General features: G+C 43.2%; 1 protein-coding gene across 2 annotated transcripts; it reads right to left on the reverse strand.

Moving 5' to 3' along the window:
- Positions 1-879: 879 nt before the first annotated feature.
- Positions 880-27963, reverse strand: ZNFX1 (zinc finger NFX1-type containing 1). Of its 2 annotated transcripts, XM_081292242.1 has the most exons (15): positions 27570-27963; positions 26546-26730; positions 25206-25318; positions 18739-20547; positions 16655-16786; positions 14961-15109; positions 13626-13775; positions 12247-12361; positions 9921-10168; positions 8353-8492; positions 7174-7328; positions 6660-6805; positions 5625-5735; positions 5010-5105; positions 880-4368 (listed from the first exon to the last, which is right to left on the reverse strand). In XM_081292242.1, the coding sequence occupies exons 3-15, from the start codon at positions 25285-25287 to the stop codon at positions 1927-1929; spliced, it is 5775 nt and encodes a 1924-aa protein (XP_081148368.1). In that variant the 5' UTR covers positions 25288-25318; positions 26546-26730; positions 27570-27963; the 3' UTR covers positions 880-1926. The 2 variants fall into 2 exon arrangements, with proteins under 2 accessions (XP_081148368.1, XP_081148369.1); XM_081292243.1 differs by lacking the exon at positions 26546-26730.
- Between the last annotated feature and the right edge of the window lie 8 nt (positions 27964-27971).

Genomic DNA, 27971 nt, shown 5'->3' on the forward strand with positions numbered 1-27971 from the left:
TTCAGTTTGCTGCCTATGAGGCAGGTACTGTTGTTCTCATTTTGCTAACAGAGACTTGGAAAGAGTAACTTTCTACAGTTACACAGCTGGGAATTCAGGTTTATGAAATCACCCATAACCTAACTTATTACTGCTGTGTGCTGTAGAGATGGAAGCCAAAACGGGGCAGGAGGGACCCTGACCCCATGAATTAGCTCCTTGTTGTAAAAACCAGCTTTCACTCTGCAGAATGGTTCTCATCCTTTTCTGGATCACAAGATCCCTTTCAGAATTAGATGAAAGCTATGGGATACCCTTTGGGAAACTGTAATTCACGTCCTGTGTAATTTAAGTGTACGCGTGCCTCCCCCACCCCGCCCCAGTCGTGGGTTAAAAATAATAGTTTTCCAGTAGCACATGTGCCAGACACTATAGGAGGTTCAAAAGTATTCAGTCAGGCTGCACCTAACAGTCACCAACATAGGATCCGAGTTAGAAAATGATGGACACCTATATCGTAGAATGCAGTTCAAACTCACAACTGTAGGCTCTGTATACAAAGAGTGGGTCCCAAGTAGGTCCTGAGTAGGCTTGAAAAGCCGAGTGCAAATTTTCTGAAAAGGGATATGCATTGCTTCAGCTGATCACCTCTAGGAGGACTCATGAAGTGAGCGGGGTGGCCACTGGGGAAGGAAACATTGTGTACCCTGTTGTACAGGTTGAAAAAAAAAATTTTTCACCCTAGGTAAAAATGACTCATCAGCTAAATAAAAACCCCACACCACAAAAACAAAAGAATGGCTTCCATGTACATGTACGTTGCGACAGCTCTGTCCTGTCCTGATTGTCTGTCTTAGGCCTCCCAAGCTGTTTCTAAAAGGAGAGACAATGGATCACTGATTCTTCGTCATTGTTTTTATTAATTGGCTTTATAGGCTAAAGTGCATAGTAAAGACAGAAAAGAAAATGCATACATAGGAAAGGGAATTTTTTTCTTGCCAACATTAGAAAGGACCTGAGATATCTAAGTGTCTGTTCTAAGGAACACTGGACAGAGGGAATGCGGACACAGGCGGCTGGCCTGAGGTTGGCTTCTGGCCTGGGGCTGGGGCCTGCAGAAGCTGCTGGCATGCTAACCCTGCCCAGGTAAAAGCTTTGAGAGAGTGCTGGGACAAAGGCTTACACTTGGGAGAGGTGATGCTGGTACTGAATGTGAGCATGACTCCATTTGGCCAGGGAAACCAGCACTGTTATGGAACCTCTTGGATGGCAGGTAATGAAACCACTATCCAGGTGTAAGTTACAGGAAAGGGCACAGAAGTCATCCCAGCTAGTCTGGGCCTCCTACACACAGCCTCCTAATGGGGTAGTGCACTTTCCCCACTCTGAATATGTCGGTGGGTCAGGGTGAGCTGAAGAATCTTTGTCCATCACACGCTTCCATCTTCTAAAGAGGGGTGCCCGAGGAGGTGGGAAGTGGGGTTTCTTGTGCTCCTTGGAGGGAAAAGCAGTCCAGACTCCTCTGGGCCACTTATTACAATGAAATTTAGTCTATAGGTTAGGATCTGATAATTAGCATCAGTCAGCTTCACTGAGCTCATACTTGTGCCCTGGGAACACTGCAGAAGAAACATCCAGTCAAGACCCAGAGTTACCACTAGATAGCCCTATGTGGAAGCCCCACGCATGCTCCGGAGAGTCTGTCCCATACTTGCAGGAAAGAAAGAGGTGAGCTCTATTAACTCTGCTCTCAGTTCTGGAGGTAAAGTGCTTACTCTAGCGCAGGGGTAAATCTAGAATCAAATGTGGGCAAGCCCTAAAAGTGGATCCTTCAGTAGGTGCTAAGACTAAAGGACAGTAATTAAAAAAAACCCTTCAGTTCCTCCATAAGGGAGCCGGTCCCAGCCGAATGGTGGCTGGGGCAAAAGGCAGCAGTGCGCTATCTTCCTAGATCATCCTCCTGATCTCCTCAAAGTTCATCAGGTTGTTGGCTGTGTTCGACCAGGCAGGGTGCTGGGCTCCATCCATCTCAGAAGCAAGTTGGTTGCTCCTTTCCAGAGTATGATTTTCACCACCAATTACCTCCTGACACTCAGGACAAGAGGCCCGCTCCATGGCTCCTCCACACTCAGTAATCACATAAATGTGGCCATTGGGGCACTTGAACCAGTGGCCACGAGGGAAACCCATGGCGTTAACAATCTGCACTCGTTCTTCCTCTGAGATGCCCAGGCCAGAGCAGGGAAGGGTGGCTTTCAGAGCATCCATTTTTTTCTGTACAAGCCGTTCATCCTCCTGGGTGAACTTACATGTTTTCTCGAGGATGTTCCGGAGACTGGAGACCTCTTCTGCTATGCTACCTTTCACCTTCCCTTCTGCCATCTTGCAGCGGCTCAGGAGGTTCACCAGGTATGTAAGCCTCTGGATTTCACTCTGAAGGTCACTCAGTTCCTGGCTGGTGAAGCTCAAGCGCTTCCTGGCCAGCCACTCATGGACCTGGTCGAGTCGAGTCCTCACTCGACTTTGCTCTAAGACATGCACCTTTTTCAGAGACTCCCTCAGGCTGGCCAAGTGGTCATAGAAGCTGATGTAGCTCTCAACGAGCCCCAGGTCTCTAACTGATAGGGTTTCCTGGGCTAACTTCTCCATCAGCATCAGGAAGTCTTCAGGGAGCAGCTGCTGGAGGAGGCTCTTGCTCTCCAGCAGGGCCGTAAGTCGCTCCTGACTGCTTGCAATTTCCCCTGCTGAGCCCTGGATCTTTTCCTTGACGATTTCAATCTCTTCTAGTCGCTGTTTGATGCTGGTTCCATACCTCAGGTTTTTGCGTATAGGCACCTGGCAGATAGGGCAGACCTTCAACCTGATGGCAACTTCATCATCCTTCTGCTCATTCATGTAGCGGTCTAGGGCTTGTACCTCGAAGATGTGGCTGCAGTCTTCTAGCTGCACGAAGCGGGCATCAGGCTCATCCTCATAGCCAAAGAAGATTTGTGTGACCTCATCCAGGTGGCAAACACGGCACTTCTTGGGGCATGGCTCCCCACACAGACCAATGCAAGGGTGGCCACAAGCCAGTAGCTTAGTACAAGGCACATAGCATGGGGGTCGGTTGCAGGGCTCAGAGCAGAGTTTGGTGCACTGGTAGTGCTGGCAGTGCCAGACACAGGGTTCCACACAGGGGCTGCACAACTCCCCACACTTCTTCTTACACTGGCTATGGACACACCGGTTCTGACAGGTCCGCTGACAGGGCGGGCACTCACCAATGCAGGGCTCCTGGCACTTGTGTGAGCAGATGAGCAGGCGCTTGCAGGGCTGCTGACAACGCTCATGGAAGCGCCCTTCGAAACAGCTATGGCAAGAGCCAGGGCAAGGATGCCCGCAGTCCAAGATGGTGTCACACTTGGTGGTACACTTGACTGGCATATCATACTTGAGGTCTTCTACATTACCACACTTTACCTGTTGGCTGTGTCCACACTTGAGTTCCACAGTGACCATTACTGAACACAACTGCACACAAAGCTCACCACATGGGTGGCTACATCTGTGGCCACATCTCAGGACCTTGGGGCAGGGCTCCTGGCAGCAGAAATCTGACTCAGGCATTGAACAAGGAACCATCTGTTCATGGCCACACTGAGGAATGGTTTTAGGAACCTTCACTTGACAAGGCTGACACTCCTGAAAGCAAACAAGGGGGCACCGGTGTCCGTCCTGGCAGATGACCTTCTGGCATGGCTTCATGCACTGGAACTCCTTATGCAGGGAATCATAGGGGTGGCAGGCACGGGTGCAGACATGCCCACAGCCCAGCCGGAACTCACAGGGCAGGCTACAGCCTCCTTCGGGCACTTTTTGGAAGTCGGAAGCTTTGGAGACTAAGGTGTGGGTATCAGGGTGGTTCTGGCAGCACAGTCGGAGTGTTTGGCCTATCTGATTGTTCTCTCGAAGGGTATGGATGATCTTGCTCCACAAGGGCACCTTGGCTAGCATCTGCATGTTTCCAATGCAGTACATCCCCTTCTTGGCTCTGGACAAGGCCACACAGATACGGTTGGATATCTGGAGAAAACCCACCTTGCCCTCCTGGTTGCTTCGCACTAGTGAGAGGAGGATGATGTCATTTTCTTCCCCTTGGTATTTGTCCACAACATGGACCTTGACACCAGCAAATGTCTTGGCAGGCATGAGTTTTCGCAGGCAGAAAAGCTGCCCAGTGTAGGTGGTGAGGATGGTGATCTGGGAGGGCAGGTATTCCTGGCACAGAAAGTACTTGCACAACTCTACCACAAAGTGAGCCTCATGCTGGTTCTGATGGCTTTTGCCTTCTTGGATTTCCTGTTCAGGAAAGTTGTGTTCTACAAAGAAAAGGTTGGAAGAGACCCCCTGAAAAAGGAAAAAATAAGTTAAAAGTTTCCTTCATGGCCCTTGGCTCCCCTGGCTCATCTTCACATGCATTGGCCACTGTCCCAGCTCCAGGAAGAGACCTTGGAAAATTTCTGTACCTTCCATACCACGGTCTTTAATTCTAAAGTTGGTCACCATGTGCTATCTTTGGGCCAGGGCAAATTTTGAGCTGGACAAGGAATTTATGTCTACTTTACTTTTCAAACTACTTGTTTGATATTAATACTTTAAAAAACCATCCAAACTCCAACCATTATGGCCAAGGGCAAAAGCAGCAGCTATAGTGACGATGGTGAAGATGACAGAGCAGGTAACCTGGGCACTTTACTGAGGGCTTTCTGTACTTACCTCCTCATCCCACAGTACTGGGATGAAGCAAGAGACCTGACACTCAAAATTCTTAGATATTCTGCTGAAGGTTACACCTACTCAGTGGCAGAGTTGAGACTCAAAACCCCAGGTGTGAATGCTTGATTACTACATTACTGTACTATTCTTCCTCAAGACCAGCTTAATTCTTAAAACTGGCTGTTCCCTTTTGGAAACCTTCTATGCTAAAGAAAAGATAGCCTGCTAGATTGCTGACACCATCAAAGACAGATCAGGAAAGACAGACTCACCTTAATCTTCTCATACTTGAGAACAGAGGGATGATTCTCCAGATCCTGGTAGATGTGGGGGGTCAAGAGGCGGGCAATTTCAGGGCGCATGCGGTGCTGAAATAACATATATGTCATTAGAAACAGGCAGAGGACAATTTCTCTGGTTGGTAGAGAATTTTTAAGTAATGTTTGAAAAAAAATAGCGAGAAAAAGCACAATATAAACAGCTCCTTCAACAAAAACTCGCCAGAGTGACTTTGTGGTGTTTTATAACAGAAAATAAAATAAGTTTGACAGTTATTTCATTACTAAACCATTTTTTTGGGGGAGGGTGGGTACTGGGGATTGGACTCAGGGGCACTCAACCACTGAGCCACATTCCCAGCCCTATTTTGTATTTTTTATTTAGAGACAGAGTCTCACTGAGTTGCTTAGCACCTTGACATTGCTGAGGCTGGCTTTGAACTTGTGATCCTCCTGTCTCAGTCTCCCAAAGCGCTGGGATTACAGGTGTGCACCACCATACCGGCTTAAACCAGTTTCATTTTTATAAGATCTCTCTTTCAGACAATTGGCAGGTTCCCATGGGCATTCTCCTGGGTATTTGGTAATAACAGATGACCGGTTTCTCACCTGGTAATTCAGACGGACAAAAGGAATGTTTACTTTTACTAGCCGTTCAAAAAGGGACACCTCAAGATTGAAGTTCTTGGCCAGATCATACACGTTGGCACTGGGGCGCAGCTGAGAAAAGAAACATAGCTGAGGATTCTTTACTGCAAACATTTTCACCAACTATTCATTCATCCAGCAAATGTTTTTCAAGTACCTCCTATATGCCAGGCACTCTTAGGTGCTTACAGGCTAAGGGTTAACAGTGACAAGGGCTCTGAAGACAAGAACCAAGGATAACATGACAACAGTGTCCAAGGGTGAGGATTCTTTAACTAAGTGTCTCTGAACAGTGACATCTGAGCTGTCTCCAGCATGGAGGAAGTTGTCAGTTATTCAGTCATTTGAAAAGCAAGCCATGGGAGGGAATACAGTGAGCAAATGAGAAGTCAGGAAAGCAGGCTGATTTTCTTGGCCTCTACAGACCATTTCAAGAAGCTTGATTTTTAATATGAAGTGCAGTGGGAAACACTGGAGGGTTTTAAGCTGGAGAATGACAATGATTTGAAATTTTAATATTTGTTTTGGCTCCTTTATAAAGGATGTCTGATAATAAAAATGGAAGTAAAAATGGAAGCAGGAAGACTGGGGAACTTGCTGTCCTAACAGTCTACTTAAAAGGGAGGGTAGGAAAGTACAGAGAATGGATGAAGCCACTATACTAATGCTAAGCTATATGCCAAATATAACAGCACCTGTTCTTAAATTGAATACGGGAAGTAAAGAAAAAAAGGAATCACAAAAAGCCATTAACTAGCTTTGTGGACTCTTTTTTAAAAAAATATTTTGTTTCAGTTGTAGTTGGACACAATACCTTTTATTTTTATGTGGTGCTGAGGATTGAACCCAGTGACTGCACGTGCCAGGCGAGTGCTCTACCACTGAGCCACAACCCCAGCCCCACTTTGTGAATTCTTTAAACAGAGAGGTGGGAGTCTTCCTGTTTGATTCCTCCCCACAGAGAGGCAGTCCATCTTCCAGGAGCTCTTGCCTTACCTGCTGGTGGTCCCCAATCAGGATGAGGTGCTGGCAAGCTTTGCTCAATGTAGCAATGGTATGGGCCTCAAGGACTTCAGCAGCCTCTTCCACAATGACAATGCGAGGCTCCACCTTCTGTAGGATCTGGCGGTATTTTGCAGCACCTGGAATAAGGATAAGCCAAGAGGTTCCTCTAAGCTGAGGTACAGGATCCACAGGGCCACTGGGTCTCTCGGAATCTTCTTGTGTCCTTCTATGTCCTCTAGGGCTGAGACGACCACTGAATAAGAGAATGAGCACTGGGTGGTCCAGAGCCTCGTACCCATGTTGTCATTGTTGGGAGTTGCAAACTCATCAAGAGAGAATTTCACTAAGCAGTCCCAAAATATGGGTTGTTTTCAATAGCTTTTCATGGTATTTTCCTCTAACCTATTAAAGAAGCTCTCTTTACCTGCCTCGGATACTCTGATAGGATCTGGGTACCAGAATGGAGCTTGGCTGGAACAGCTTAAATGTCCCCACGTTTTCTCACCTGTGGTTGTCATGCCAACAACCTGGGCATCTTTAAGGATATGCAGGTCTTCCTGGAGTCTCAGCTCAGCCATTCTCTCTGCTGATGTGCGGTATTGGCGTTCATAGTTGAGAATCTTCCGGCGAGTGTCAGCCTGATACATCTGTAGCCACAGCCTGGAGAATGGATCAATCAGGGAAAGGAGGCCATGAGAATGTACAGGAACCCCCTTTCACGTGCCAATGTATGAAGTGAACCCAAGACCTTTGAGGAGCTTCTAGGTAAATGAGTGTGAGAGAAAAAGAGAGACAGACAACCAGATATAGAGAAGAGTCCAAAATGCCCCCCAAAAGATGTGTAGGGTGGTCAAGAGCTAAGAAAGGGAGTGTGATAAAGAACAAATGTTAGCTGGGCATAGTGGCACACATCTGTAATCCTAGCTACTTGAGAGGCTAAAGCAGGAGGATTGCGAGGCTAGCCTGGCAACTTAGACCCATTCTCACAATAACATTTTTTAAAAGGCTGGGGATGTTGCTCAGTGGTAGGGCGCTTATCTCATATGTGAGGCCCTGGTTTAATCCCCAATACCACAAAGAAAGAAAAAGGGCTAACTATTGGAAAGAAAGTAAAGGACTTCAAAAGTTTCAGGAAGAATTTCTCATAGGTTCTCCCTATCACATTCCTGCCCTCCCTTAATTTTGCATAGAATACTTCGTCCTGACAAGTCTGACCCCTGTCCACACCTCAGACTCACTTGACATCTCTTTCTCTGTGCAAAAGCTATTCCATTTCTCAAATAGCCATTCTCCCTCCTAGCTCAGGGCCTTTCCCTGCGTGGTCCCCTCAACCACACCTGCTCCCCTTTGCCCTGATCATGTCTGTTCATCTTACAGATTTTGCCTCCAATGTCAATTTCCTGGATAGCTCAAACCAGCTAAGATCCCATATAATATTCTCAGTACTCTCTATTCATCTTTCCTAGTATTTATGCCATGTATAGTTTTTTACTTGTGAAATTATGTTCTGAACATGATGACAGAGCAAGTATCTCCTATCCCATGACTACATCCCTAGCCCTCAGTTCAGTGGTGGTACTCAGTCATTAGTTAACATTGTTGAAGGTCTTTGAGAGTATTCTGGGAACACAAAAGGAATTCCCTGGGGAAATGACATGGGCCAGCTAGGCATGGGGCACAGTACCTATAAAGCTGCCAGCGAGAATTCAGGTCCAGCTGCCAGACATCCTGGATCGCATTGGCCTCGGCCTCAGTCATGGTGTTCAGTTTTCGAAGTTCAACCTTCACTTTCTTCTTCATTTTCTTTTTCTGGTTACGCTGGGTCTGTAGACATCAATACCAGGCAGGGTACCATCTGAGCAGAAGCAAGCCCAGTTCTAAGCCCAACATGGGAGCCCCAGCATGTAAGAAAATGGGCTGCCACCTCTGATAGACTTCACGTGTCTCACATTCTCACAACAGCTTTCCTACCACAGACTGGCTAAACAAGGACTCCAGGGCCAGAATGCCCGGGCTCTATCTATTATTAGGTTGTGGGCCCCAGGGCAGGTTATTCAACTCCTATGTGTCTCAGAATCTCCCTTAATAAAATGGGAAGACTAATAGCACATCTCTGGAGGTCCTTACATGGAAAAAACTTACAATAGTACCAGCACTGTTATCACCAAATATCTTTAATTTTTTTTTTAAGTTGTAGGTGGACACAATACCTTTATTTTATTTGTTCACTTTTTATGTGGTCCTGGGGATTGAACCCAGTGCCTCATGGATGCTAGGTAAACTCTCTACCACTGAGCCACAACTCCAGACCATCAAATATCTTTTGATTCTTCTCTATTTCTCATTCCTAAAATGTGTTTGTCATGAAAGTAGTGGGGGCAGGGCTTCCTCATTGGATGCTATCAGTGTCTAGCATCTGCTGTTTAGTATAGGGCTTGGCATAGGGCCTGCTAAAGTGGTCCTAATGCCATCACAATACCTTTAACAAGTGGGTGAAAGGCACTGTTTGAGAAAGTGCTCCCCTCTAGCTCTGCCATGAGCCTTTAGAAGGATTGGCATGTGAGAGGAATGTTACCACATTAAAAATCCCCATCTCCAGAAGCTGTATGGCAGAAATATACTCAATACATGCTTCCAAGGATTGAGATCATGATGCCACCCACCACCTGAACTGAACTAGGACATCAGGTGCAAAGCCAGCATTCAGGTGAAAAACTGCATCCAGAGTTTCTCTTTTAAAAAAGGTCTACATGGAAATGTATGGGCACTTATACCACTCTGGCTTTAAGAGAAATGTCAAATTCCAAGCTGAAAGAAGAATAAGCATTCCATGTAGCCTGAAGGATTTACTTTAAGCCTCTAGAAATGTAATGAATGTCCTTAGATTTTGTGATTGAGAAGATAGGCACGAGGCACTAAGACTGTGTTTGATTTGACTCATATATACTACATTCTTCTGTAAGTTCCAGAGAAGCACTTGGTTACCTGCTTCTTGTCTTTCTAGGTAGGTACTTCTTGCCAGCACCCCTCTGAACAATAATTTTTATACCCTTGGGATTTAGGCCAGGGTTAGGTAGCAAAATGGGTACATTAGCTAACTGTGAGGACCAAGTAAAGTAATAGAAGCTGGGAAAGACAGGAGTGGTCAGAATACTCTCAGGCCTGTTCCAGCAGAGTCTTAACCATGCCCATTTGGCAGTAATAACTGAACATGTTTCTCATTGAAACTTTCATGGAACGAAGTAAGTTTACCTTCCACTCTCCTGTAGCTTGCTCCTGTCCAGCTGTAGTTCCGGAGCCATAGTGGTCTAGCCTCATGGCCAAAAGCATTTTAGCCAACTCCTGGTCTGCCCCATTCTCTTCCTTCTTCCGTCGCCGGGGCCTCACCACCTCTTCCTCCTCAATCACCCGGTCTGCTTGAATCAGGTCAGCCTCCTCTGCAATCTCAATCAGCGAACCCTCCTCCTCCCCTTCCTCCTCCTCTTCTCCTTCTGCCTGGGCTAAAAAAGGAAAGTAGGTAGAACAGGGATGGAGATTCTTGAAGTCAAGAAAGGAAGAGGGCACCTCCAAGAGCTGAGGTGTACGAAGACATTCTGAAGGGATTTATTTATTTATTTATTTATTTATTTATTTTGAGAGGTAGAGAGAGGTACAGAGAGAGAGAATTTTAATATTTATTTTTTAGTTATCGGCGGGCACAACATCTTTGTTTGTATGTGGTGTTGAGGATCGAACTCAGGCCGCACGCATGCCAGGCGAGCGCGCTACCGCTTGAGCCACATCCCCAGCCCTCTGAAGGGATTTAAATGGTAACCTGGGGAAAGGGAAACTGGGAGGACTGACTCTAGGGGAGGAAGGAAGACTTCACTTTTCTTATATGTTTTGTCACATATTTTACATTTAAAAAATCATACGACTGAATGCCTTTTTAAGCAAATACACAGGTCTGAGGTTGTGGCTCAACAGTAGAGTGCTCGCCTAGCTCGTGCAAGACACTGGGTTAAATCCTCAGCACCACATATAAATAAATAAATAAAAATAAAGGTATTGTGTCCAACTAATAAAAGATATTTAAAAATACACAAAGGAGGGTAAATATAATATAAAGATACAACTTAAAGGACAATGAAGCCAGGTGCAGTGGCACACGCCTGTAATCCCAGAGACTCAGGAGGCTGAGCCCTGCATCAAAATAAAACAGGCTGGGGATGTGGCTCAGTGGTTAAGTGCCTGTGGTTCAATTCCTGGTACCAATAAATAAATAAATAAATATAAAAATGAACGTCCAGGTACCATCCTCCCAAACTGGGTGGAAACTACCAGTTTTTTTGAAGATCCCTCTTGTAAGTCGTCCTAACCTGAATTTCGAATAACTCATTATCTTATTTAAAAGAAAACCCCAAAAACTTACCATATATGTGTGTGTATAAACACAAACACACATATACATACATATACATGTGAATATGTATTTCCGTATGCAAATAGCGTGTACATATATAATTATACATATATATGTCGTTTAAATACCACAATATCTGATATCTGTAATTTTTTAGCTTGCCTTTTCTATTAAGTTTTTTTTTTTTTAGTATTTTTTGCTTTAGTTATAGTTGTACACAATACCTTTATTTTATTTATTTATTTTTATGTGGTATTGAGGATCAAACCCAGTGCCTTACATGTGCTAGGTGAGTGCTCTACCGCTGAGCCCCTTCAGTATGTTTCTGAGATTCATCTATATTGCTAGACATGATGTGACTCATTCCTTTTCACTGTTGCACAGTATTTATCTTAACAGACAGTAATAGATCCACCCGTTGTACAAATGTGGATGGACATTTCAATTCTTTCTGTTTTCCTACTTGTCACAAGTGGTTGTGCCAATTTATAGACCAACTGGCAGTGTACCAGAGTTCCACTGCTGCACATTTTCATTGAAGGGTTATATAAAACCTGGTGGGTGTGTGGTATTTTATTGCTGTTTTAACACTCTAATTTTTTTTTTTTTTTGGTATTAGGGATTGAACTCTGGGGCGCTTAACCACTAAGCCACATCCCCAGCTCTTTATATTTTTTATTTTGAGATAGAGTCTTACTAAGTTGTTTAGGGCCTTGTTAAGTTGCTGAGGCTAGTGCTTTTTTTTTTTTTTTTTCTTTTTTCCAGTACTGGGAATTGAACACAGGGGCACTTAACCACTGAGCCACATCACCAGCCCTTTTTCTATTTTATTTAGAGACAGGGTTTCACTGAGTTGCTCAGGGCCTTGTTAAATGCTGAGGCTGGCTTTGAACTTGCGATCCTCCTGCCTCAGTTTACAAGCTGCTGGGATTACAGGCGTGCCACCACGCCCAACTCCTCTAGTTTTGATGAGCACTTTTCATATGTCAATTGATTAATAGGATTTCTTATTTTGTGGTTTGCCTATTCAAGGTCTTTTATCTATTTTCCTATTTGACTTTCACTGATTGATTCACAGCTTTTCATTTATTCTGAGCACTAATTTTAAATCTTGCTGTCTAGTCTTTACCATATTAAAAGTGAAGAAGTGGTTCTAGGTTGACATGTACGTCTTACCTGCATTTTCAGGTCCTGCTGAGGCAACATTCTGAGTGAAAGAACCAACACCTAGACCCAGCCATTCAAGCATCATGGAGTGCTTCCACTGCTGGAAGCAGATCCACTCGCTGTCCTAAGAAAGGAAGAATTATCAATGATGAGAACTCCATGACAACCAGTATGAGGGCAGGGTTTCCTCAAATGATCAAAAATAACTCCCTTAGGGGCTGGGAATGAAATTCAGTTGTAGAACACTTGCCTAACATGTGCAAGGTCCTAGTTCCATCCCAAGTTCTCAAAAACAAACAAACAAAAAACAAGTAAACAAACAAAATTCCCTTAAAATTCAAAAGTTGCAAACTGGCATTCCTTGGGCAACTGGAACATTTAATATGACTTATACAGAACTTAAAAAATCAAAATTTCTATCTTTTGACAAAATGAGGATCTACACCAACAATAAACCTTTATTATTAAATGGCAACAAATGGCTGGAGCTGGTTGGTGCCACTCTCTCCCCTGTTTGCCACAGCCTGCTCCTTCCTAACATTTCATACTAAACTATTTGACTTATTTACTGAATTTGATTGATTCCCTTTTTTAGGGAGTTTGTCAAGCACTGGAAATCATCAACCCAGTGATGACAGAGGTCCCATTTCACTGGGTTCCTGGCTAGTCACTCTATAAATTTGGTCTCAGTTACATCTTATGGTATCTTTTGAAGGCGGCACTATTATTTCTTTGTTTAACTGGTGAGGATCATACTGGCCCAAGTCACATAGTTAGTCTGTATGAGCCAAAGCTCTGGATGTGCTAGGTTACTTCTGGTTATGGTTTAATTTCCATTTCAGGGTTTTAACCCAGGGGAACTTTACTTTTGATCTGTGTCCCCAGACATTTTTTTTCTGATTATTTTTATTATTTTGAGACAGGGTCTTAGTAAGTTGCTGAGGCTGGCCTCAAATTTGTGACCTTCCTGCTCCAGACTCCCAACTCACTGGGATTATGGGCATACACCACCATGCCAGACCTTTATTAAGTTCAGAGTTTACAAATATTAACTTAATGATCCAAATGATAATCCTCAAGACGAAGTTATAAGTACTAGCAAATTCATATGGTTCACTTTAATGCTACTGTCCTCCCAGTTTTCTAACAGGATAAACAAACACAGAAAAAGTAACCTGCCCAAAGCAAAGCCAAGATTCAAACCTAGAGGTTGGTTCCTGAGTCTTCTTCCTGACCAGCATGTCCAACTGCTTCTCATCGTGAAAGGGAACATTTGCCTATGGCAGCATCAGATCATGCTATAGCTAAAGCTTTGTACTGCTACTTCTACTGGAGGCCACCTCTGAGTGCTGAGGCAGCCATGTGTGTGACCCTGGGATGAGCCCTACCTGCATCGGTCCACTCATTAGGCTTTCCCAGTGCCGGGGGGAGATGTACTTCTCCAGGTACTGTTCCCGAAGGACACCACGCATTGTACACTCTAGGGTCTGGGCACCTTCATGGAGCTCTTGCTCTGATTCCTTCATCTCTGTCATGATCTGCCAAGAAGACAGGGAAAGATGTGATGAAGACATATTACTCTCCCTCAAATTCAGTCCCTACCCTAAGAGAAAACAAAGCTAAAAAAGAAAAGTAAGAAAAAAGAATAAATGATCAGTCAATAATCAACAAACCAGTTTCTCAAGGCACATTACATTACTGTGGTCTTGAAACCAAAGGATTAGTAACCAAAAGATCTAAAAGATGCCCTCCAGTTAGTAAGAAGAGGAAACACATGAAATAAAAACAGGCCAAGGATATTGTGGCATCGACTACAAGTCTTGCAGTATTTGTTCTCTCTTTTCCTTAAAAATAAAAAACTCATGGGGCTGGGGTTGTAGATCAGAGGTAGAGCGCTCGTCTACCATGCGTGAGGCACTGGGTTCGATCCTCAGCACCACATAAAAATTAAATAAAGATATTGTATTCACCTATAACCAAAAAATAAATATTAATAAATAAATAAGAACTCAGAGCAGGGCACAAAGGCATACACCTATAACCCCAGTGACTTGGGAGGCTGAGGTAGGCAATTCCAAGTTTAAGCCAGTCTCAGCAAGTTAGCAAGGCCCTTAGCAACTTAGTGAGACCCTGTCTTAAAATAAAGAGTAAAAAGGGTTGGTGAGTTAGTGCAGTGGTACAGCACCTCTGAGTTCACTCCCCAGTAACCAAAAACAAACAAAACAAAACAAAAAAACTCATTTTTCTTTTTTCTTTTTTTTTTTTTTTTTTAATTTTAAGAGGGAGTCTCACTAGGTTGCCCAGTCTGGTCCCAAAATCCTGGGCTCAATAAATTCTCCTGCCTCAGCCTCCTGAGTAAGTACAAACAGATGCACACCACTAAGCCAAGCTCAGATTTTGATCAGGCACAATGCTGCCCAGCTTAAAGATGACATTTCTCTGCCCAGTGGCTACATGCAGAAGTGCTATGGTGGCTTTGGGAAAGTAGCCTGAAGGTCCTGGTAGGGGCAGGGAGGGGCAGTGTGCCCTTCATCCTTACTCTACTTTGGATTGAGTGCAGGGATCACATCAAGGGACTCACAGAATGAAATGTTGGAAAGAACCTGGGTCCTCCAGAGCTCTGAGGAGCCTCCATATCTACCCTGGGGAGCCTGCTCAGAATGCTACTGCTGTCTTGTGTAGGTTCCTTGAGCTACCTCAGATATGCCACAGCTGGAACTCACACTCATGTAGGCTCTTCGGAGGTGCATGGGGAGGTTACGGCGGAATTCCCGCTTGTTCCTCAGTTCCCTCAGGGTGAACTGCTTCAGGATTTCACTGTTGCTCCTTCCACCCACCCGCACAATGCTGGTCTTTTGACACTTGTAGATGCCTGCGGAGCAAAGAACATTGCAGGGTTGAGAAGGCCTACGCTGGACTAACTCAGATGAGAGTTATGTGCATTTGGGATCTTGTCTCATCTGGTCCCTTAGAGAACAAACTGTGCTTACAGGAAATTTACCCAATTAATGAGCCAGAGGGTCTTGAGAGGATATAAGCTTATAAAGTGTAGTGCTTAAGACCACAGGCTCTGGAATCAAACAATTGGGGACACAAATCTTGTCTCTAATACTTATTGTTATGTAACCTGAGTAAATTATGTAATTTGTGTCTAAGTTTCATTGTGATTTGGAGATAGTAACAACTTTTTTATAGAGCTATAATCTAGATAAAAAAAAATAATAACTTTATGGCATTTAGCTAGGGCCTGGCACAAAGCAAGCACTCAGTAAATGTTATCTATTTTGCAGATTTGATTACTGTGTACATGTCCTAGGCAAGTGCCAGGTTTTGAAGATACAGCAGTCAAAACACAAACTCAGTTTTTACTTGTTCTTCTGTTTCAAGTTCTAGCAAAGAAGATGCGCAGTAAACAATCTATTTTAATAACAATCTATTTTAATAGCCGTAAGTATGAGTCCTATAAGTACATAATGCTACAAGTGGATAGTAGAGGACCTCACCTGATCTGGGCCGGGTAGAGATCTATTCTTGAGGATCTACTATTTAAACTGAAACTTTAAGAATAAAGAAGATGTAGCTGAAAAGAGGTTACAGAGGAATAGAAAATAAGCAAAAATAAAAATACTTATTTAGAAAATAAGCAAAAATAAAAACACTTATTTAGAAAATAAGCAAAAATAAAAATACTTATTCATTAATGCCATTAATTTTTTGTTGTTGTTGTCTGCAGTGCTGGAAACTGAACCCAGGGTCTTGCATATGTTAGCCACCAGTGAGCTACACCCCCACGCAACAATCAGTATTTTTTGAGTGTCTAATATATGCCAGGATCAGTGAATACAGTAATTAACCTGACCAGTCCTCAGTATTTATGATCTAGTGTGGAGAAACATGAAAGAGATTAAAAGAAAAAGTACAAAAGGAGACTTTAACTTTGTTTGGGGGCAATGGAGAAAATCCACCTGAGAGATTTAAGGTAAGACCTGAAGAATAAATTAGAGCCAGACAGGCCAACAGAGTTCAAGTTGGAGAGAGAGAGAGGGAAAGAAGAACAACATGAGCCAATTGAGAAAGTACAAGAACTCCGGGAGGGCTGGGGAAGTAGCTCAGTGGTAGAGTGCTTGCCTAGTGTGTGCAAGGGCCTGAGTTCAATCCCCAGCACAACAATAGTAAATGATTAAAATAGTAAATGAATAAATAAATAAAGTTCAAGGAATTGAAGACAATCAGTGCTAATGGAGTTAGGAAGAACGAAGGAAGAGAACAAAGATCAGGTTCAGAGTCAGGCTAGGACATGTGGCCTTGCAGGTCATGGTCAAGACTGTGGCCTTTGTATTCAAAGTGCAATATAAAGTTATTGCAGTTGTTCACCATAAATGTTTTGATAAAGAATCATTTTGCCCATAGACATTACCTTCCAGAAACTGGTCCAAAGCATGATTAGTATAACATACAACCAAGATGGGGAACTTCTGGCGACTAATTTGCCAAACGGACTCATTGGTCAGAAGGGCTTGAACAATTTTTAGACCCACATAGGTTTTGCCTAGAAAATAAAAAAAAAAGAAGCTAAAAATTCTAGGAAAAGGAACAATTAATTACTTAGAGCAATTTGTTTTTATTTTTTAGACAGGGTCTCTATGTTGCCAGGCTGGCCTTCAACTCCTGCCTTACCCTTCCCAGTAGCTGAGACTACAACTGTATACCACCATGCCTGGCTTTTATCTTTCTTCTCAAATTTTGAGGTAATACATCGAGATGATTAAAAATCTAAACAGCATAGTAAGTATATTGTGAAAAGTCTCTTATGCCAGAGTTTATCTCATTAGAAGCAACCAATGTTACCAATTTCTTGTGTAACTTTTCAGAGATAGTCTTTCTATGTATACACGAATACACACACACACACACACACATATATTTTTTTTTAGAATTTTTTTAATATTTATTTTTTAGTTTTTGGCGGACACAATATCTTTGTTTGTATGTGGTGCTGAGGATTGAACCCGGGCCGCACGCATGCCAGGCGAGCGCGCTACCACTTGAGCCACATCCCCAGCCCTGCATATGTATTTTTTTCCCTTAGCCTTCTGCATCCCCCCACCCTATGCCTTTTAAAGATAAAAGTAGGGCTGGGGTTGTGGCTCAGTGATAGAGTGCTCGCTTAGCATGCACGAGGCACTGGGTTTGATCCTCAGCACCACATAAATGTAAAATATTCTGTCCACCTAAAACTTAAGAATAAATATTAAAAAAAGATAAAAGATTATTTTTACTGTTCCACATCTTGTTTTTTTTCACTTTATATATCTTAGAAGTAGTTCTCTATGAATAAACAAAGAATACTCTCTGTCTTCATGACTAAGATAATTTTTAGCTAATTAGTTCTCTACTGATGGACACATACATTGTTTCAGATCTCATAGAGCAAATTCTTTAGAAGTGGTTTTCATACAGTATGGTAAATTTGTCTTTGTGACGAGAGAGAAAACTTATGAAAATCAACATAAGAGTTAGAGCTATGGACTCATTAATTAAATTTACAAACTGCTAAATTTTTGCATTGTTTCAAGCTAAGTTTGCCACTGTCCTCAATAACTCAGAGTTAGTGAGGGAGCAATATTGGAAAATCAAAGATTTCAATACAGTATAATAATTAATAATTTCTCCCTTTTTTTCTTTAAATAATGTTTATTTAGTGTCAATCAAGTGTCAGACACTGAGTGGATACAACAGATACAATAGTGAGCAAAATAAACATGGTTGGTATCCTCCTAGATCTTACAGACTTTTAGGTAAGAGACTTGCAGGTGGGAAGGTGGCGGTAGAGAGGAATACTTGTATGAGAAGCACAGTGGGGTAGATATGAGCCAGGACTCTACAGCCAGACTATCTGAGTTCAAGTGCTAGGTCTGTTACCACCTGTGTGAGCTTCATACTTCTTAAATAAGGGGTAATTTAACCATTCTTTGCCTTAGTTTCTTCATCTGTAAAATGGTTTTAGTAATGGTTTCTAACTCATAGGACCATTATGAAGATGAAGTGAGTTAGCATATGTAAGGCATGTAAAACAGTTTGGCATATACTGTGATTATTATATATTTGGTACTATTTAATTTAAAATAACATAAAAGGGCCGGTGATGTAGCTCAGTGATACAGCACTTGCCTTGTACACCTGAGGTCCTAGGTTCAACCCCTAGCACCACAAAAATAAATAACGTAAAATTAAAACAAATTAATAGTTTTTCAATGAAACAGAGTAACGCATCTCCCTGAATTTGACCTCTAGCAGTCTTTTCTAACCTTGTGATTTGAGTTTGTTACTATGCATGCCCATGGTCCCCACTGGAAAGTCACTGAGTGGCTACTTTATAAACAAAATGTATGCCATTTCAGGGCAGTGTTTCTAAGCGAGACATTCTAGAAACCCAGAGCAAAGCCTCCCTTGCCTATGTTATAGGGTATATGTCAAATGCTCTGAAAAAATTTGTCTTACCTGTTCCAGGAGGTCCTTGAATAATTGCCAACTCCCTTGTGAGAGCAAACTGCAAGGCTTCCATCTGAGAGTCATCCAGCTTCAGGGCTTCTTTTGAGGGCCACTGACTAGGGTCTAAGACATTAACTCTAGGACGTCTCAAACCCTCAACAGTCCTCAGAGATTCTCCAGTGGCTGAAGGATTCTCTATTAAGGGGGTGAAATCATATCTGCCCCCCATTATCAAGTACCTGGGCTCCTTCACATGAGAGTCACATTCCACAATATTCCTCTGGAAGGGGACGTCTTCTTCCTGGACCTCCTGGAGTCCTTCCAGGACATGCCTATAAGCCTCAAAGTATGCTGTTGTCTCCACCATGAGGAAAGAGTCAGAGGGCTGAACCTCTGCTAGCAGCTGTTGGCTCTGCTCATTGAAACAGAGCTGGACAATTCCTCTGCAGAGATCTTCATGCTCCCGGTTAGAAACAGTGGCAAAAAGAAATGTCTCAAAGTTGTCCTTGGACATGCATACCAAAGACCCATACAGCAATCGCTTAGAGTTCTGCCATCGAACAAACTTCAGTGGTTTTGTATCAAACTGAACCTTATAGACAATGCCTGATGATGAACACACAGGAGTGATGATCCTCGTATCAAAGTAGATCCGGATGTCATCAAACTTTCTCTTCCTCAAACACTGATCTTCAAAGCTTTGGAGAAGTTCCAAAATGCCTTCCCTCAGGGGTCTGACAAAATCTTCTCTCAGGAGTCGGAAGTGGGTATCCAGATAGACAGCAGTGCTCTCATATTTTCCAGAAATGATGTTGGGACGAAGGAAGGGCCTCTCATCTAAGTGCACTTCATTGTAGGTCGGGTAGATGGGCATGGTCCGGTAGCTCTCCACATGGCCTTCTGCCTCAGGCTGCACTAGAGTATAGGTATCCATTCTCAAAGTGCCCTCTCGCCTCTTTTCCTGCAGATGTTCAATGATGGTCTGCACCTTTTCCAGGTTTTTTTCTGTCTCCTCTTCTATGTCAACACCAGAAGCTCTCAAAGCATTAAGAGAAGCTGGCAGGAGAGAAATGAGCATGGAAGTTTCCTGCACAGAGCTGGCAGGGAAGACGCTTACAAGATCCTGAAGGAGGGAGATGATATTGCTTATGTGTTCCGGATACTGGTTTCGAATGTCAGGATTGGGTTCGGTACTCATCCCTACCACATAAGCAGGCAGGCAAACTTTGAGGAATTTGGAGTTCTTCAATATGCCTAGTACATGAAGAATACTCTGGCGGTCCATTTTGGAGCTGCAAGCCTTCCGAAGAACCTGGCAGATGAGCTCAAGGAAGTTGGATTTCATGGAAGAATGAGATAGGAGCTCTTTCAGCCCTAAACTTGTGGCAAGTGTGATGACCACCTCAGAGGGGTCTTTTTGCAGAAGACTTTCTAGGAACTTATAGCCCAGTTTCTTAACCTGCTGTGGCTGTTCCGTAGGCTTCTGGTGGGGGGTCCGCCACTGCTGGAAATTTTCATTGGACCATGGTGGTCTGCGATTCCTACCCTCTTGGTTGTCATTTCTCTGCCTGGTATCATTCTCTGGACCATGTCTTTGGCCTCTAGCTTCATCACTGGTATGACCTTCCTGGTTCCTCCTTCCCTGATGTGGATTCCTCCCCATGGCCCTAAATCTCTCCTCCCTTTGCCGGTAAGGAACAGGATGATTGTTGGCCCTAGGATGCCTTCCAGGATGGTTGGTTCCTCCTCTGAGAGCATTGGCTGGTGGGTTATTGGCCTGATTTCTAGCTCTTGGTGGTAATTCTCCATCCATAGGCCCTAAACACAATGGGAATATTGGGTAAGCACAGAATCAAGGGGCAAAGAAACTGAATGAGACAACAATAAATATGCTTTCATTTTCCAAATAACCAAGGAGCTCAGGTTTTGTAGAGACAAAAATTTCCTACCAAGTTGTATAATAAATGAAAAATAGGGCAGGGGGTGCCGCTTAGTGGTGGAGTGCTTGTCTAATTTACAACGCCCTGGGTTTGATCCACAACACCAAAAGAAAAAAAAAAAAAAAGAAAAGAAAGTTTATTATGAGTGTCATACACATTATAAAAATATTATTTTTCCAAAGGACGCAAAAAAAGGGAAAAGAATAAACATTTGTTAAATGCCTAATATATTGGTTCTAGTCTTTTGCTACTATCAAGTAAAGGCCAGAACATAAATTTCAGGGCTGAATAGATCTTGGCTTGGCCATGTCCTTCACTGTGTAACCATGACCAAGTTGTACAATTTCTCTAGGTCTCAATGTCTAGATTGTCGTAGATTAAAAGTTTATAGGGCAAGCCAGGAGCAGTGGCACATGCCTGTAATCCCAGCAGCTTGGGAGGCTGAGGCAGGAGGATCGCAAGTTCAAAGCCAGCCTCAGTAACTTATCAAGGCCCTAAGCAACTCAATGAGACACTGTCTCTAAATAAAGTACAAAATAGGACTGGGGATGTGGCTCAGTGGTTGAGAGCCCCCAAGTTCAATCCCTGATACCCCCATCCCCCAAAAAAGCTTATAGGGCTGGGGCTGTAGCTCAGTGGTACAGCACTTGCCTAGCATGTGTGAGGCACTGGGTTCAATCCTTAGCATTGCATAAATATAAATAAAATGAAGGTTTGCTGTCCATACACTACTACAAATTTTTTTTTAAGTTTATAAAATACTTAGATTATTACCTGACACATGAGAAGCTCTTAGTAAATATTAGTTATTACTAGTCATTAATAACTATTTTTCACTGGGAATACTCTTGATTTCTGTGATTATTGGTTCTGCTAACCAATTATCATAAACAACAGACATCAAATGGAATAAAACTATGAAGGAAAACACTATCTGAACTTTGCCCAGCATCAGCCAAAGCAGTTTGAACAGGAAAGAGGAAGGGAGGACTTCCTTTACCAAGATGTTTTTTCAGCTAATAGATTGTGAAGGAAACTGAAACATGGATATCAAGTTTTGTTCCAGGAAACTGAAACTGAAGTTTTCCTCCTTTCTAAGAAGAAGTTCATAAACACAGTTCTTATTGATTACCACCAACACTCACACAGAAAGCTGAGCTAGAGGAGGGATAATGAGGTCACACTCAGTACACACAGGAACATGAACGCTACTTTGTGGATGACACCAAACTTGTTTTCCTTCTTCTACCAGACATTTCATAAGTGACCTTACCCAACATACCCAAAGTCCAGTTTTTTTCATTTTCTGTTCCTCTAAAACTGATAATGGAGCTAACTCAACTTATCAGAATGACACTGTGATTTTAAAAACAAATAAGACTATAAATTGGGCATGGTGGTGCATTCCTGTAATTTCAGTGACTTAGGAAGCAGAGGCAGGAGAATCACAAGTTCAAAGCCAGCCTCAGCAACTTAGAAATTTAGCAAGATCCTATCTAAAAATAAAAAATAAAAAGGGCTGAGGATATGGCTCAGTGGTAAAACAACTCTGGGTTCAATCCCTGGAAAAAAAATTTTACTAATTAATTAAGAATAAGACTGTATACAATGATTGGATAAAAAAATGTTATAAGGGGCTAGGGTTGTGGCTCAGTGGTGGAGCACTTGCCTAGCATGCGTGCGTGTTCAATCCCCGGCAGCACAAAAAAATAAAAACAAATAAATAAAGGGATTGTGTCCATCTATAATTAAAAATAATATTTTAAAAAATGTTATGAAAACTGAAAGTACCCAAAATATTTAAGATAATCATATTATTTCATGAGACCAGATACTAAATACACTTATATACTTCTTTTTTTTTCCTTTTATTTTCAACTTTGTAGAGAAAATTTTCATGTGACAACATAAAAGAGTACTTGGCAAATATGAATGCTATACATCTGAACTCTAAATTTTTATAGTTATTTTCATATTTACTTTTCCAACTCCCACAATCTAAGAAATTCCTGATTTTAGTATTTAGGTCTGATTAGAAGACTGTTATCTGAAAGAATGAAAAAATGTATCATTTCTCATTCTTTTAACACACAGTCCATAAAATAAAATTCCACAGTAATTCCTCATTTGTTCCACAACAAAAATTTGAATGACATCTTACAAACTAAAAAAAAAAAAGCAATAATCTATTAGTTGTTTGTTAGAAAGTTCTAAGCAAACAATAATTTCTTCAGTACAGTGATGCTCTTAGAATTAACTTTGGTTTGAGGACTAGGACTCTAAACCTATACTAGCCACTAGCCCCACATGGCTATTAAGAAAGTGAAATGCGCTGGGAGCAGTGGTGCACACCTGTAATCCCAGAAGCTTGGAAAGCTGAGACAGCAGAATTGAGGGTTCAAAGCCAGCCTCAGCAATGATGAGGCGCTAAGCAACTCAGTGAGACCTTGTTTCTAAATAAAATACAAAATAGGACTAGGGATGTGGCTCAGTGGTCGAGTACCCCTGAATTCAATCCCTGGTACAAAAAAAAAAATAGTAAAATGTGGCTAATATTTAAGTATTTGAGGAGATTAAAATATTATTAAAGTTTTTAAAGTATTATGATAATGAAGCACATTCAATTTTAAAATGACAATATTTGGGGGCTGGGGATGTGGCTCAAGCGGTAGCGCGCTCGCCTGGCGTGCGTGCGCCCCGGGTTCGATCCTCAGCACCACATACAAACAAAGATGTTGTGTCTGCTGAGAACTAAGAAAAAATAAATAAATATTAAAATTCTCTCTCTCTCTCTGTCCCCCTCTCTCTCACTCTCTCTTTAAAAAAAAAAAATGACAATATTTGGGGCTGGGGTTGTGGCTCAGCAGTAGAGTGCTTGCCTAGCATATGTGAGGCTCTGGGTTTGATCCTCAGCACCACATAAAAATAAATAAAATAAAAAGGTATTGTGTCTGACTACAACTAAAAAAAAATTTTTTTTAAATGACAGTATTTGGATACAATAAGTAAGAAAGATCATTAAATTTTTATTAAATACCATTAAAGTTTTTTGAATAAAGCATATCTACTCTGGAAATAAACCACATATGAAGAATTTCTTATTAATTACTCACAACTTTTAAATAAAATAAAAAAATTTCTACTCTTACTACATTTTGTGAGAAAGGGGCTGGGGTTGTGGCTCAACAGTACAGTGCTTGCCTGGTGTGTGTGGTGTGCTGGGTTTGAGCCTCAGCACCACATAAAAATAAAATAAAGGTATTGTGTCCAATTACAAGTAAAAAAAACCCCCAAAACCCAAAATATTAAAAAAAGTATTTTTTGTAAGAAAAAAATTGAGTCAACTATTTTATATGGATGCAGACAGGCAAGCAAATAGTATATGCTAGAAATTCATTGTAGTATTTGTTATCTTAACAAAGGTCTTCTTGATTTTGTTGCCAATTAGATTTGATTTCTAATCCCTGTTTTAAAATTTCTTGGGATGGGGTATTGGCTCAGTGTCAGAGCGCTTGCCTTGCATATGTGAGGCACTGGGTTCCATCCTCAGCACCACATAAAAATAAACAAAATAAAGATATTGTGCCCATGAACAGCTAAAAAAAAAATTCCTCCTCAAAGAGATAATTGTATAATATTAAAACCTGCTGGAATTTTCATATAGTCTAACTCAATGTGCTATTGTAAAGTAACTATTATAAAGTAACTATTGTACTTTTCTGATATGGGTATTAGAATTTGAATGTGAAGTTAATTTTTAAAACAATTTTCAAGAAATGCTTTTAAAAAGTTTTTATTTATTAACTTTTACACTGGCTACTAACAGAAACACATTTTAAAATTGGAATTCATTAGTTGAATGTTCCAAAGGAATCTCCAAATTAAAATAAATTTAGGGGCTGGGGTTGTACCTCAGTGTCAGAGTGCTTTCCTAGCATGTGTGAGGCACTGGATTTGATTCCAGCACTGCATATAAATAACCAAATAAAATAAAGATCCATCAATATCTAAACAAAATTTTAAAAAATAAATAAAATAAATGTAGATCTAAGATATATGTTTATCACCTTACTTTGTTCTAATGAATATGCACCATTCTGAAACACAATTTTACAGGGAAAGGAGATTATAATCACTTGAAATGTTTTATGCTTATTCATAACACTTCACATATGAAAGAAATTAGTATTGAATTTTAAAAGTAAATTTAATCTGCTTCCTTTTGCTTTTTTCAATTATGCTACTAGAAAATTAAAAAATTATGTTTCTATTAATAGCATTGTGCCAAACCAAGAGTTATTTCCATTTCTGACATCCCATTACTGTATTTGTAAATTGAACTACACCCATCTATCACATCTCTTAAGGAAAGGAGAAACTTATCTGTTTTTCATAGTCATTCATGCTATAGTTAAGGAATAAGTCATTCTTTACTTGAAAGATGCAGGCAATCTCAGGTGGGCTCATTGATAGGCAACCCAGGTTCCTTCTGATTGCTCAGTATTTCCTTCTCACTAGGTAGGAAACTTTGCTTACCTCTGTGGTTGGTATGGGGATTCCTGGGCCTGGCCTCCAGATGAGGTCTTCTGTCTTCCATGTTTAAGTCACTTGAATTCATTCACGCTCACGTTACTTTCAGTTATCTGGAACTGCACAGGTTGAGAATTATCAGTGCCCTGAAACAGCATCTAATAACAATCAAGCCAGTTCTGCCTTTACTTTTCAATGATTAACTAAGAGTTAAATGCAGATTTTAATCATGAGCACAAAGTGCTCAACTTTGTGAATAACCAATTATAAAATAAAACATTAAATTCATAATTTAGGTGATTTCAAGGGATCAAATTCTTCCTTGCATTTCCTTGGGGATGAGGGAGTGTCAATTCACATTCAAAACTATTGTTCAGTTTATACCTCTAGCTAAGTTGCTTAAACAGTTGCTAGATTTTATTTTCCTCTCCTGTAAAGCAAATATTGTTGCCAGGAGAAAAGAGTACATTTTTGTTAATCCAAAACCATGTACTATCACCCTATCTGGCATTATTATACAGTACTCTATACCTCTCAATCCTCTAGAGTTTGAAAATAATGAGCAATTATCCTTTATCCTATTCTTTGGAACACTGCTAAGTGATTAAACCCTCTGCTGTACTAAATCAAGAGAAAGAAATTACCTTTCAATAACTAGTAAGCTATTGATTAACTTAGCACCTATTAGTCCTGTTTCCTCAGAACCACTAGAAATCCGCAATTCTTTCTTTCCTCTTTCCTTTATCTAAATGATTTTTGACACTGGTTCTGTAAGAGGAAGCTTCTATAAGGGAACATCTCAGTTTAACTCATGCATATCATGTGGGCTAGGGTTAGGGAAAAAGCAGGTGACTCAGAGTCCTCAGCAAAAAAAATTTTGAGACTGTCCAAAGTTTTAAAATATTCATAGTTGGAAACTGTGAATAGATCTAGCATTATATGAGGGGCACTGTTATTCTCATCAGAAAAAGGAATCTCCCCTGCACCACGGCTCTACAATACTTTTGGCCAGTCTCTTCCCTAATCTTATCAAACCCTGCTCTCATGGTGGAGGTTCAATAGTTTGTTTGTTGTTTAAGGGGAAAATTTCTTCTTTTCTTGAAAAATATTAAAACAGAAACCCAGAAATTTAGGAGAAATAAAAGTAGTAAGGGGAAATAAAGAAAAAAAGAAACATCAGCAAGAAAGGGAGGCACACATAGGAAGAGCAAATGCCATGAATAAACAGACAAATGTTTTTGGTTTTTTTTTGGGGGGGGGGGCGAATGAAGGCAAAGAGGGCAGGAAGAAGAAAATCGGTGATGGTCAAGCGGGTACAGGGATGAGAATGAGAGCACGGTAATTACCAGGGTGGAATGAAAGAGGCTGAAGAAGGTGGTGAAGGCTGGTCTGCAGGGAAGTGTCCAGAGTCCGGGGATAAGTCTCTAGTGCACGGGAGCCCAGTTCGGAGGGAGACGCTGTGGGGTCACGGGGCAGCGGGCTGGGGGCAGCCCTGGGCAGGAAGGCGCATTCCCAGGCTCAGCGGGGGCAGCTGCAGAGGTGCAGGGGGGGGCGGGCTTCAGGAGGCGGCAGGGCAGGGTGCGGGGCCACCTGCTGAAGTGCTGGGAGACCCCAGGAGGGATGGGGAGTGCGGGGTGTTGAGGGCACTTGGTAACAGACAGGGGTGAAAGAGGTGACAGGGGTGAGGGACGGGGATGGACATGGTGAGGCAGGGGCAGTGGTGGGAGCCGGCACTGAGGGAGGGCGAAGGTGAGGGAGGTGTTGAGGGCGCTGGGGAGACCACCGGGGAGCTGGGGGCGTGGAGCTGGTTAGGACTGCGGAGGGGCGCTGAGCGGGACGGGCTGAGCAGCGGGGACAGGACTGGAGGGAACAGGGGCTGAGCAGGTGGGACAAGACTGGGGGAGGCACAGGGTGGGGGGGAAGAGCTGGGGGGGCAGGGGTGAGCTCGGTGGGGGGGACAGGACTGGGGGAAACAGGGGTGAGCAGAGGAGAAAGGACCGAGGGGGAAGGGACTGAAGAGGGGCCGGGACTGGGGGAAGCGGGGCTGAGGAGACGGGGGCTGGAGGGGACAGAAACTCTGGGGAGTGACAGGGACCGAGAAGGGGACAGGGTCTGGGGAATGACAAGGCTTGGGGGTGACAGGGGGCTGAGCAGAGAGGACGAGACTCCGGGGTGGGGGTGACGGGATCGAGGAGGGGACAGGACTCCGGGGAGTGACGGGACCGAGAAGGGGACAGGACTCCGGGGAGTGACGGGACCGAGGAGGGGAAAGGACTCCGGGGGGTGACGGGCGCTGAGGAGGGGCCGCGGGCTCCGGCGGGCGGCGCGGGGCGGCGCGGGGCGGCAGGTGCGGGCGCGGCGGGCACTCACCGGCTGCGGGCTCCGGCGGCAGTGCCGGCGGGCGTGGGGCTCGGGCCCAGCAGGTCGGCGGCCCCGCCCGGCGCCGCGCACTTTCGGTTTCCTTTCCTGCAGACCCGGGGCGGGGCGAGGAGCCGGGCGGGCGGCCCCGAGGAGGAGGAGGTGGACGAGGGGGAGGAGGAGGAGGCGGAGGAGGCGGTGGGGCCGCGGGCGCAGGCGAGGGGCCGGGCCGAGCGCCCCCGCCCTCGGGGCGGGCGGAAGGCGGGCGTCGCCTCAGCTCCCCCAGGCGGCGGGGCCGGCGGGCGCAGGCGGGCGCGGCCTCGGGGAGGGGACTGCGGGGGCCGGGCTAACTGCGTCCGGGGCCGACGCAGGCCTCAGCCGGTCCCGAGGGAGCGGGGACCGGGCGAGCCGCTC

This window comes from Spermophilus citellus (assembly GCF_964194105.1).
Source record: "Spermophilus citellus genome assembly, chromosome: 4".
Taxonomy (NCBI): domain Eukaryota; kingdom Metazoa; phylum Chordata; class Mammalia; order Rodentia; family Sciuridae; genus Spermophilus; species Spermophilus citellus.